General features: G+C 43.7%; 1 protein-coding gene across 2 annotated transcripts; it reads right to left on the bottom strand.

Moving 5' to 3' along the window:
• Positions 1–4,822: 4,822 nt before the first annotated feature.
• On the bottom strand, positions 4,823–11,576 carry FST (follistatin). Of its 2 annotated transcripts, none has more exons than XM_087759741.1 (6): positions 11,332–11,576; positions 9,142–9,333; positions 8,513–8,731; positions 7,927–8,151; positions 6,660–6,890; positions 4,823–5,937 (listed from the first exon to the last, which is right to left on the bottom strand). In XM_087759741.1, exons 1-6 carry the CDS (start codon positions 11,411–11,413, stop codon positions 5,855–5,857), a joined length of 1,032 nt encoding a protein of 343 aa, XP_087615867.1. In that variant the 5' UTR covers positions 11,414–11,576; the 3' UTR covers positions 4,823–5,854. The 2 variants fall into 2 exon arrangements, with proteins under 2 accessions (XP_087615867.1, XP_087615868.1); XM_087759742.1 differs by lacking the exon at positions 4,823–5,937 and adding an exon at positions 5,949–6,180.
• Positions 11,577–11,989: the final 413 nt, after the last annotated feature.

Here is an 11,989-nt window from a genome sequence, read left to right as displayed (position 1 = left end):
ATAATTCAGCTTGGAAGGGATGTCAGGAGATCATCTGCTGGATTATCCTCATGGGGAAAAAGGTTTCCCTTATACCCAGTGTGAACTTCTCTTGTTTCAGCTTATGCATGTTGTCTCTTGTCCTGCTACCATGCACTGCTATGAAGAGTCTGGCTCTGTCTACAAAATTACCTGCTCGTAGGTGGGAAAGGCTGCTCTGAGGTGCCCCCAAAGCCTTCCCTTCTCCAGGCAGAAGCAGCTCCATCCCTCAGGCTTCCTGCACAGCGCAGGTGCTCCAGCCTCTGAGCATCCTGGTGGGCCTCTGCTGGGCTCGCTTGTCATCAGTGCCACCTTTGTCTACGTTGTCCAAGGACTTGCGTAACTACCTAGCTGGCTATCTGGCTTATCCTGTGACCACTTCTAGCAATGCTTCTAATTCAGAAATCAAATGGTAGCACATTGTAATATCTTCTAAGTGTTTCTAACAATGGCCACCCACCAACATCATCCTTGTAGTTCCAGGTACCTCTTAAAATATGAAGTGATTGAAACTTAAAATGAAGAGTACATAACATGGAGCTTAGCAGAAGATTGATAGGAACACTGTTATCTGAATAAGAGCATTCCAAATTGCTAAGGGTTCTTGGGAAATACATTAAAACTGTTCTTCGTATGTGAAACTGTATTTTTGCATAGAACCATGCTATACAGGGTAAGAATGATTTTTTAAAAAATGCTGCTTTTGCTGTGAACCTCTAACATACTGTGGAAAATAGTTCCAACATTCATTTTTAAATATTTTAAAAATCTTTAAAACCAGGTGACTAAAATTTAGTTCTCGAATGTGAGTGCTGTGATTTCATTTTGAGGAGTTCTGAGTGTCTGTAGACCTCACTGAAGCACTGGGAGGCTCAGATGCTATTACTGAGTGACACTGGTGGAAATTCAGGGGCCTTTACGCATTCAGAACTATGCTGGACCACCTTGGTAAACTCATTATCCTGTAGCATCTGGTAGGTCTAATTAGCTGGTATCAAAGTCCAGAGTTCCTTCTCAGTTTTCTGACACATTAGTGCTCTTCAATCCCATGGTGGAGTTGAACAAATCCATTTAAAGGTTAAGAGATCAAAAGAATGTACCTGTGAATTACAGGAATATGAGCCATACCTGTGGTTTTAACTCCATATCAGTCTCTAGGCTGAACATTACAGCTCGCACCTTGTTTTCATGTCATATTTCTCCACTGTGTGATAATTTCATTGGCCACAATGTTTAGGAGTAACGAATGAATGCGAATTATATAGATGATCCCAAATGAGTGTCAGCAAAATCCAGTCACTCAGGTCCATTATGTATTTATGTCTATCAGAAAAAAAAAAAAAATTTAAAGAGTTAACTTGTGCATACTATTTTTCATATACTACCTGCAAAATCCATGCTGCCATAATGGGTCAGGCAGGCATTGGAATTACAGAAATATCAAACAAAAAATGTAATTGCCTTATCTTCAGGGAGTTATGAATTTAAAATCTGATAGCTTGTGAACCCCTTGGTCTATGTACAAATGTTATGCTTCACCAGAAAGCATGGAATTTTAGTTCTTCAAAGGGATAAGATACAGATGTTTCTGTGCTGGTGATTCATTGTATAGGAAAATGTCACTGCCTAGAGAACAGCACTGCATACTGAAATTTAATTTCACCTGATTCCCATTTGGAGGGAAAGAAGGAAACATTTTTATGTCATAAAAAAAAGAAATGGCAGCTGTTTGAAATTTGCTGAGAGGCTTGGAATGTAGTTTTAGTTGAGGTGTATTAGCAGGCAGAAAGCAAGAAAAGAGGTAAAAGGTGCAAAAGAGGTCCATGATACTGTTCATAATTCTGTCACATGAACACAGCTATCAGGAATGCATTTGAGTGTAATCAAAATTGTGTATACTTGCTTGCATGTATTGCACAGACAAATACATTTGGGAACCAGGGCTTTAGAGGCAATGTTCTTATCATTCAAATGCCTCAAGCTGGGTCTCTTGGAATTAAGTTGATTTTACTTAAGTGCCAGAATACGTGTTTCTGTTTCCAAACATACATTCTCCACTCTGTGTTACTGTGCCTGCATTTGTGAATGGAGTTTACAGGCCTGGGATTCAGTAACAAAGTATACTCCATGGTGAACTAGGAGTTTCAGAAATGTGATTTACAGCAAGGGGAATATGTGTGCCAGACAATAGAAAACACTGAAGAGAAAGATATTTCTGAAAATTTATGTCTCTTTTGGTTTTAGGAGCTTGTGCAAGATGCTTTCAGAGCTGGAAGTTACCTTCTTGTACTTAGACATCCAGGCATCTCTGTTTCTTCATTTAAACAACATCCAGGATAGCCTGTGCCTTAAGAGAGGAAGCAAAACCAAACCAAACCAAAAACACAAAGAAAAGGACAAGAGGTAGAAAAAATGGATTCATCACCTTCCTTAGACTGAGGGAATTAAGTTCACATTTCCGCTTCCCAGGAAGTTCCCCATGTACAAGCCTAAAAGAGAGGATGAAAAAAGGAAAGGCTCTCCTGTTGTAACTATGACTCAGTGTAGAAAAAGATGTGAGATTTGTAATCTTGATTTAAGCAGAGAGTTAAACATGATTTCATAGCTCAAGGATGGAGGCACTTTCCTACTGGGGGAAGGAGGGGAGGCAACCTGGATTTTGGCCCCTGCTTCAAGCACTATTTATGTATGTTACTCAATTACAAATGCAAAATGTGTAGGCAGCCCCTGAGGCAATAACCCAGGACTTCCTCTTCAAAAGGAGCACCTATTAGGGTTGCAAATTATCCTCTCTGAATGAATCTTGCTTCCTCTCCAATACAGAAGTATGGCTTCAGCAGGCATGACAGACAGTTCTCCAGCCTGAGCTTCACCTTAAGCTGGTGGTGGATGCACTCTTGGGAGATGTGGGAAAGATCTCCTCAGGAAGAGACTGGCAGTGAACCTGCATCTCCCACTCCATGAAAAAGTGCCTTATCTACAAGTATGATATTATGTAAAATATTGGCAGTTGTCCTGCCACAACCTCTGGACATGTTTCTGGGAGAAAGTCTCTGGGGCTGTTGTGCTTCGTGACGAGGTTGGTGTATGTTAGGCATGCTCAGAAGGTGCTTACCTGATGCAGCCTCTCAGGAGATGCCCCACCTGTACATCACAGGCAGGCTTTTGTGCAAGGTACGTTTTAAGATTTTCAGCTGTATAGAAGTAGCAGTAGCAATGGGAAATGCAGTAGCAGAACTTTTAGATAATTCTATCAGCAAAAACCTGATGTAGATTTTTGTGGCTGTTTCGCATACATGTTCATGTGTAAATATAGCTTCCTGGCATTTTTGTTGCTTTTTTGAATTTGGCTGTCAGTGACTTCTCAAAGTTATTTTGTGATCAGCACCAGGACATAAAATTAGAACCCAGAAATCCTGCTCTTCTACAGTCTCTCTGTAAGACATGTAAATATATTTACAATTAAAAACAGTCTTTTAATGTTGTCATTTTGTTGGAAATGAAGTAGCTGGCACCTATCTCAATTTGAGAAAAATCTCCTCTGATACTCTCCACATCTATTAAACATTTTGTCTCTATGTCATTGTCATGTGTTTATTAGTTCCTTGACAGATTTTCCAATAAGTTATTTTTCCACCCCTCTGTTCTCCCGGCCCCGTTCTCTTTTATTCAGTGTTCTGTTCCCTCAGGAGACCAAAATCCTGCTCCCTTTGCTCCTCTCATCATGTACTTCCTTCCAAAAAGACTGCTTGTCTAAATGAAGCAACAGGAGGATGAAGGGCAGATTTTTTTTGCTATTATTTTGAATACAGTATTATAAATGCACGCCTGTAGTTTTCATGTATTCGTAGATGAATAAATTATATTTGCTTTGGATAATGCTAAACAATCCATAACAAATTAGAGTTTACTTTATAGTAAAAAATATACAGAAGACTATAGCAGGAACAGCCTTCAAATATGATTTGTATTTAAACCAAATGGGTAAATCAAATTCTGCTCTCAGACTTCAATTCAGCAAAGTACTTAAAACACTACTGAATAATGTGCTTAAGTATGTTTTTAAGTTTTATGCAGTATGATAGAGAAATTTTGCTAAGTGGGGCCTTATTTGGGAGAACAGCATAACTCAGGTAGCATAAAACAGGATTTTGGTCCCTGCCATGCTTATGGCCGTTACCTTTCCTCAGTTCACTGTATTAGTATCCACTCTTAAAAGCGTGTCCACTCTGAATATTGGTTCACTAAAAAAGAACTTCTGAATTAACCTTCTTTTGAGAGAAAATAATTTCCAAGTGATAATGTGCTCTCTGATGGTTTGTTAGAAGATTTTTTTTGTCTTTTGTGCTAATTGTTACACATCTTGAATTTGGGCAAGTAGGTCATTTTTTGCTTTTTCTATTTGTCATCTAAAACGGTGATACAACTGCAACCCTGGTAACATGGATCTGAAGCTTAGCAAAAATTCAAATGCATATTCAAAACCTCCTAGAAATATCGAAGTTAAAGATGTCCAAGAAATGACAGCCTTTTTATTTAGAGGATGGAGACGGAAACAAAAATGCCGAATCTCTTCTCCTCCATTGCTGTACTTGGATTTAAAATTAATTAATACCAATGAACTAGAGACATTGCTCCTGTCTGAAAAAGGGTATCTTGAATCAATGTCAGCTGAAAGCTTTGGCTTTAACCAGCATGTTTCGCTGCTGTGCCATGCACAAGCCTTCTTTCCCCTAACTATCAGTATGTCTTCTCTGCACCAGAGGGCTAGAACCCTTTAGAACCAAAAACTGAGGACTGCCTCTAGGGAAAATTCCATTTTTTATTTTTTTCACTCATCATTTATTTACAAATACACATTATAACTTTTATATACATTGCACATTTACATGGTAGAAAAGTACAAAACTATATATTTAAATGAATTTATATTTAACTCGCCATGTTTGAAAATATAAAATTGCATCAGAAAAAAAGTATTATGAAAAGCAAGAAACTTGAACTGATAAAGCTTTGATATAACTTTTAGTGACACATTGATTGGGAAAACTTTGAAAGTGGTACTGTAAGACCATCTTAAAGGAAACACCTGATAAAGAACTCATGCATGTACAAAAAAAAAATAAAACAATAAAAATAAAATAAAACCTTTATTCTTATTACAGTTAGCCCTGTAGTTATTAACAACCTTCATAATCCGATTTCTTTGGGTCCAGAATTTGTATAGTACAGTATATATGCTCAGCACATAGAGATCACTTCAGTACATGATGTGATCAGAAGTAAAGAAAAGTGAAGTGGAAGAAGTTTCCTTAAAGATCGCCTCACTGCACCCTGGAAGTATACTTAAGTCAGTTACAACGCCTTTTGGTCAGTCAAGATTCCTTGTAAACAAAAACCCGAGGGATCTTTTATGTACAGAACCGGCAAGAAGAAAGTCCAATAAATAAACATAACAGAAACCGACATGCAAGTTTGTTAAAGTGGAAAAGAGTTAACATCAGTGAAACAAAGAGATGAGATCATGTGGGTAAGCTCTAAGGAATGGACTTTTATAGTTTACAAGAAAAAAGAAAAGCTTTACTTTACAAGCAAGAGACCTCACAATAAATAACACTGCTCTTCCCGTAACGAATAAATTTCTTCAAAAAACAAGGTGTACAGTCAACCAGACATTTTATGTATAAATTATAAAACATGACACAGTATAAATAAATGTCTACGAGACTCAACTATATGTATACTTTTTTTCTCCCCAAAATAAATAAGCATACACTCATTTACAGTATGGACATTGATTTCGTGCCCAATGGCTGTTCCAATAGTGATGGAGGTTTTACCACTCTAGAATGGAAGATATAGGAAAGCTGTAGTCCTGGTCTTCATCTTCCTCTTCATCCTCTGGGTCTTCATTAATGGCTAGATGGGGGAATACAGGGGAGCTGTTGTTTAAATAAGGACAACAACAGCGCAGAAGCAGCTCAGTGCATGTTTTCAAAGCCCTCTGAACAGCCATAATACAGCGTTGCATTTTATGCGACTTGTAGTGAGATGCTCTTTGGCATCTGCTGTTATGCAATAAGGTTTTTTATACATAATCTATGAAGTCATAACTGCAGAAAGTTCTGAAGAATCAATGGCTCAGGTTTTATTGGCAGATTCCTGAAATCAAATAAAAAGCGCTCTTGTGTTCTAGGTTTAATGCTTTGTGTCCTTCATTCAGAGTTAGTAGAGGCAACTGTGCTAAACCAGGTGCCCATGTGCTACCATTAAGCTTGTTCTTTTGGACCGAGTTAGAGTTTATCCAGGTGTTAATAAAGCAATCAGCAAAGCACATGAGAGCAGACAAAGTAGGAAAAAATCTCTAGAATTACACTCCTAGGGCAACCCCTTTCTGACAAAATGACTTGTCCTTAGAATAGCCCCAAAGCCCCAACTTGAAGGCCAACTGGCTGTTGGAGACCTATTGCATTTTATCGGTAACCAAAGCGTCTGTGTGATAGATACATACTTATATGGCACCGGTATCGTATCTCGAATCTCTAAATCAAGCTTTCTTATGTTTAAAGGTGTAAGTCTTCATTACCTAGGGATTGCCTTCAGAAGCTTTAAGAGTCTGCAGAGTTAAAAATCTCACTTACAGTTGCAAGATCCAGAGTGCTTTACTTCTAAAAGCACACCCATGGAGCAGGCTGCCTCTTTCATGGCACACTCGCTTGGGTAAGTTGTGTTATCGCTGGCACAGACTGCCTCGTCTGACTTGCTTTCAGGGCATAGCTCATCGCAGAGGGCGCACCGACCTCTGCCAACCTTAAAATCCCACAAGCATTTCTTCCCAGCACTGCACTGAATGTCTTCACAGGATTTGGCTTCTAAAAATATATACAGGATACTAGAGGTAAGTGAAAAGACAAAGAAAAAAGAAAAGCAACAACAAACAACCCCGAACTCCCTTTCCCCTGTGAATAGACAAAACTCAGATGCACTAGATGTGATGATACTTGCTGATTTTGCTCAAGCAAGTAGTCCCTTGGACACCATTGCCTGCCTATATGTGGGGGAGGAAAGACAGCTGTGCCAGCAGAGCTTGGCCCTGGGAATACAGAATTACATTTGCCTATTGTACATGACCTTCCTGCTCCGTTTGATGTCAGTGGAAACTCAGCTCCACAAATTAGTGGTAAGTGCAGAATTTGCCAACACATTCAGCATTTCTAAATCAATTATTTTTAAGCTAACCCACACAGAGTAGTTGTCTACAAGATTGGAAAGGGAATTCACCTCAACCTATGCCAACTAAAAGCAGCCTGACACTCCCCTGAATTCCCCCAGCAGTTTTGGGGAGCAGAGGCTGCCCTGAAGGTGCTTCTTCCTAACACGCTTCACTATCAGTCCTTTCTGGAAATCACAATACAAAATGTCAGGATGCACAGAGATTATCTTCCTATCTTCACCCACCAACTGTCTTCAAACTCTGCAATATTTCTAAAGAGGAAAAAGTGATCAGATGTTTCCAATTAAGTTAACGCAAGCTTTGCCAAGACCACTTGAAGACAATTGTTTCCAGGAATCCAGATCCACTGAATATCAAGACCTTGTTATGCTGTAAGCATGTCATCATCTATTTAATGGCAGGTACTTCTCCCTTGGATATTAATGTCAGCACCCACAGTGACAGAAAGAGAAGCAGGATCAGGCCATCTACTCGCTCATCCCTTTTGCAGTCTTTCCTCGCGCAAAGCCCACCCTGGCTCTCCCTTTTCCTGGAGTGGCGCACTGACCCAGGCTGCTGGAAGTCCCTCCTCCTCCCCAGCGCTAACTACATCCATCCAATTGCACACACGATACCCTGAAACAGCTGATTGAGGAAGCTGCCCCCACCCTTACCCCTCCGACCGAGATACCTACTGATGCATTTTCCTTCGTAGGCTAATCCAATGGATCTGCCCAGCAGGCAGGTAGCTTTCCTCAGGTGGCAGGCACTGGCGTAAGTTATGCCGTCATTCCCGCAGAGGTACTGTTCAGGGGAGGTAGGCTCTGGGCAAATACGATTGCATGTCACACAGTAGGCGTTATTAGTTTGGTCAACCACACATGTGGAGCTGCCTGGGCATAAAACATCCCTACAGGTCTCTGAAATAAAGACAGAAACAGTGATTAATAGGAGGTCCCAGAGCCCCAGCAAGGAGTGAATGGGTGACACAATGAAACAAATTATCAGGTAAAAGCCTTCAGCAGCTCTCCTCATTTAAGGGCCGCTGAAGGAAACCTTCCCATCTCAGGGTAGATGGTGGGACATAAGTGCTGCTAGACTATGGGGAACTCTCAATCCAGCTACATCCTTGTCTGTTGAGCGTGGTTAGTTACTGTCTCCCAGCATTTGGAACATCACTCTGGTTCCTGTGGGGAAGTACGTCCAACAGCTCCTCCTCCCTACACTCAGACACACACCCTTTGGCATTTGAGGGAGATCGGATTAGATTTGCAAACCTACTTTTGCATTTGCCCTGATACTGGACTTCAAGTTCGGGCTGTTCTTTACATCTGGCTTTGAGAAGGGCACACTCGTTCCTGTAGGTTTTCCCATCTAAGCCACACACGGGGCCCTTCCAAGTGATATTAGAGCAATCCGGAGCACAAACACACCGAGGTTTGTTCTTCTTGTTCATTTTACATTTCTTCCCGGGTCCACAGTCCACGTTCTCGCACGTTTCTGATGGAAGGAAAGAGGCACCACTTTAGTACCGAGCGTGCAGAACAGACCTGGTGTCAAAACTGCTTAAAGAAAAAAAAGACACCGTGACCTCAGAGCATAGAGAGAAAACACCTTTCCCCCCCTCCAGGAAACACCACTCGAGGGAAATTCCCCCCACCACTGAGGGCGGGGGGGAGAGGAGGTGGCTCCCCTCCTCCCCGCGATGAGCACGGCAGCCAGGCAGCAGCGGGGGTCCCCTCACTGCTCCCGGGGCCGCTTCGAGACGCCCCTCAAAGCCCCACCGAGGGAGGACCGCGCTGCCCGCCCCCCGCCCCGGCTCTTTCCCCGCTCCTCCTCCTCCTCCTCCCCAGCCCAGCCCCTGCCCGAACCGCTCCGCAGCGAGGCGCAGCTCGCCAGCACCCCCTCACCTTTGCACGGGATGCAGTTTGGAGCTCCCCCATTAAAAATCATCCACTTAAAAAGCGTGTTGTCGTTGACGTCCTCTTCCGTCCACGAAGTTGTCAGGCGGCCGGTCTTGCAGCACTCCTCCTTGCTGAGGTCGGTTTTGTAGAGGACCTGGCAGCGGCCGTTCCGCGCCTGCCGGAGCCAGCAGTTCCCAGCTGCGGGGGGGGCGGGACGGGAGGGGACACCCAGCCGGATCAGTGGCGGTCACCACTAACCCAGACACAACACGTGCGCCTTGCAATGACTTTTACTAGACTGTTTACTTTTATTTGTCCCATTTCATAACCCGCAGCTACTCCGGCCCATTCGGGAGCGCGGTTTTAAAAAGAAAAAAAAAACCACAAAAAACCCCAAACACAAGCCAAAACAAAAAAAACCAAAACACCCCCCCCCCCCCCCACAAAAAAAAAAAAAAACCCAAATAAACCAGAAAGAAAGAAAAGACCCGATCAAAACAGGACGAGAGGCAGTCTTCGGTGGTATTTATTCCATATGTAGAGCAGAAGGAGCACTGCCGGCACGTGACAGAGGCTTGAAAAGGATGTGCATTTAAAAGGGAATAAAAAGAAAATCGCGCTTGCAAATTCCTTCCTCCTCCCCCTGCCCTCTCCTCCTCACCGCGGCTGCACAGCAGCATTGTTTTAGTGCCGCACAGAGTTTCAGTCCCAGCCCATTTTGCAATCTGCACGAATTGGGAACATTTGCTGTTAGCGAAGTCTTTCGAAATCTCCACATTTTGCTGCTTCTATTAACAAATGTCTTTCCTTCACTAAAATAAGTCAGCAGAGCTCCAAAAAGTGAGCAAAGTACATAAAATACAAGGGCACATAGAGTAGGAGGTCCCTACAGAGTTTTAAAAATCGATCAGTCTGGAAAAGTTATAGGTGCCGTCTCTCCTGCAAGCATTTCAGAAGAAAGTACACTGTCCTTAAACCGGATAGAGTGGGTTTTGTTGGGGGTTTTTTGCCCTTTTTTTTTTTTTTTACTAGTATCCCTGTTATTTGTGGAGTCAAGCCAAGAACATTAGTCCAAGCAACTCCCCCTTTTTTAGCTGGAGAGTTTTGGTTGGGATGAGTCTCTCGTGAATAACCAATGTGACTTCTCCAGCAACTCAATACCAATTGATTCTGGTGCTAATCCAGCCAGGGCTCGATCCTTCCTCCTTACTCCGATGGGAACGTACCGCAGCGAGGGGTCAGGATCGGCCAGCCGAGATGTCGCTGGGCGCGGGGGAATATCCCCCCCCCCCCCCCGCTAAAAATCATTGAACAAACAACGCCCTTATAAAAAAAGAAAAAAGTTTTGCGTCTTACAGTTGCCTACATTAGACTAACTTATGCTCTAGCTCGGTAGTGGGGGAGAAAAGAAAAAAAAAAAAGGAAATAAATTATAAAACAAGCAATGGTAAGACATCCAAGTTGTGACTGGAACACGGTCAAGATAAGGGAAAAAAGCCCCAAAACTAAAAATCAATATTCCCTTGTGTCGAAAGAGGGCTCTTAAGAGTTGTCAATATCAGGTTCGGGTTTGTTTTGTTCACATGGGAAAAAACAAAAACCAAACCACAACTTATTTAAGCATACTCTTCAGTGCAGGAGAATTTACAACACTAATACTTATTCACACACACACACACACACACACACACAAAAAAAAAAAAAGAAAAGGAAGGGGGAGGAGGAAATCCCAATATTAAAGGAATGTCCGGAAAATGACCACTTATTGGTTTCTAAAAATGTCAGCTGTAATCGTGGGGCTCCCCATCACCGCCTCTCCTTCCGTCAGGCAGGCGAGATAAAAATCTGAGCTGAATTACCAACAAACTTTGAGCACTCATTCGGGAGCCGAGACTGGGAAAGTTCCTTCGCGATGTTGCTCTTCATTCATGCTGCATAATAACAATAAATACCGAGAAACATCCTCATCTGCCCTCTGTGCCTATGCAGAGCAGTCCGAAGATCCGATCAAAGAGGGATCTAAATGACACCTCTGCACCTCGGTACAAAGCAATCCCATGCCCGCAGTTAACTTCTGTCCTGTTGGACCTTGGAGAGAGGCGTTCAACACCGCACCAAACTAAACCGTACCCCGACAGACAGAAAACAACAGTAATAATAAAGAAACATATCTGCGAATAAAGAATCTGGTCTTACCCTGCGCTGCGTGGTCTTCCATGAAGTGGCACAGAAACATCAGGAGTAAGAGCATGCCCGGGTGGATTCTCTGATTTAACATCCTCAGTACAGCAGGGAGTGAGAGAGACACAGAAACAGCGTGAGGGGGAGTAGGGAGAGGGAGCGAGCACTAGCCAGCCTGCTTATGATCGCTCTATTGAATGAACGTCAGGCTGTGAATGCAGTCTCTCTTTAAATCTATACGGGGGTCTTAGCTGTCTGCGGTGGGCGGTCTCCTAATGTGTGTGTGTGTCTGCTCGGGGGTGGGGAGATTTAAAAAGTTCAGTGTGAATCAGGTGACATTTTCCACCTTCTGGAAGCCCTCTCCAATGATCTGCTCTAGGTGCACACGCAGCCGCGCACCGGCGCGCACCCCGGGCGCGCACCCGCGCAGCCCCACGCCAGCCCTGCGCGGCGGAGGCGCCGGAGCCCTCGGCGCAGCGGCTGGAGGCAGCGCAAGCCCCCGCCGCCGCCGGCGCGCAGCCGGCCGCGCCCGCGCAAGCGGGGAGGCGCGGGGCGGGCCGCGCCCGCGCCGCGGGGGCCGGGGACCCGCGGGGGTGGCGGCTGCCCCAGGGGCGCCCCTTGCCCGCCCGCGCCCCCCCGACGGCGCGGAGGGGTGCGCGGAGGTGCGGAGGCT

Source organism: Nipponia nippon, unplaced genomic scaffold, assembly GCF_047370975.1.
Source record: "Nipponia nippon isolate SJK-2023a ecotype South Korea unplaced genomic scaffold, ASM4737097v1 scaffold_20, whole genome shotgun sequence".
Taxonomy (NCBI): Eukaryota; Metazoa; Chordata; class Aves; order Pelecaniformes; family Threskiornithidae; genus Nipponia; species Nipponia nippon.
The sequence above is the reverse complement of the archived record's forward strand: the minus strand, read 5'-3'. Positions and strand labels throughout refer to the sequence as shown.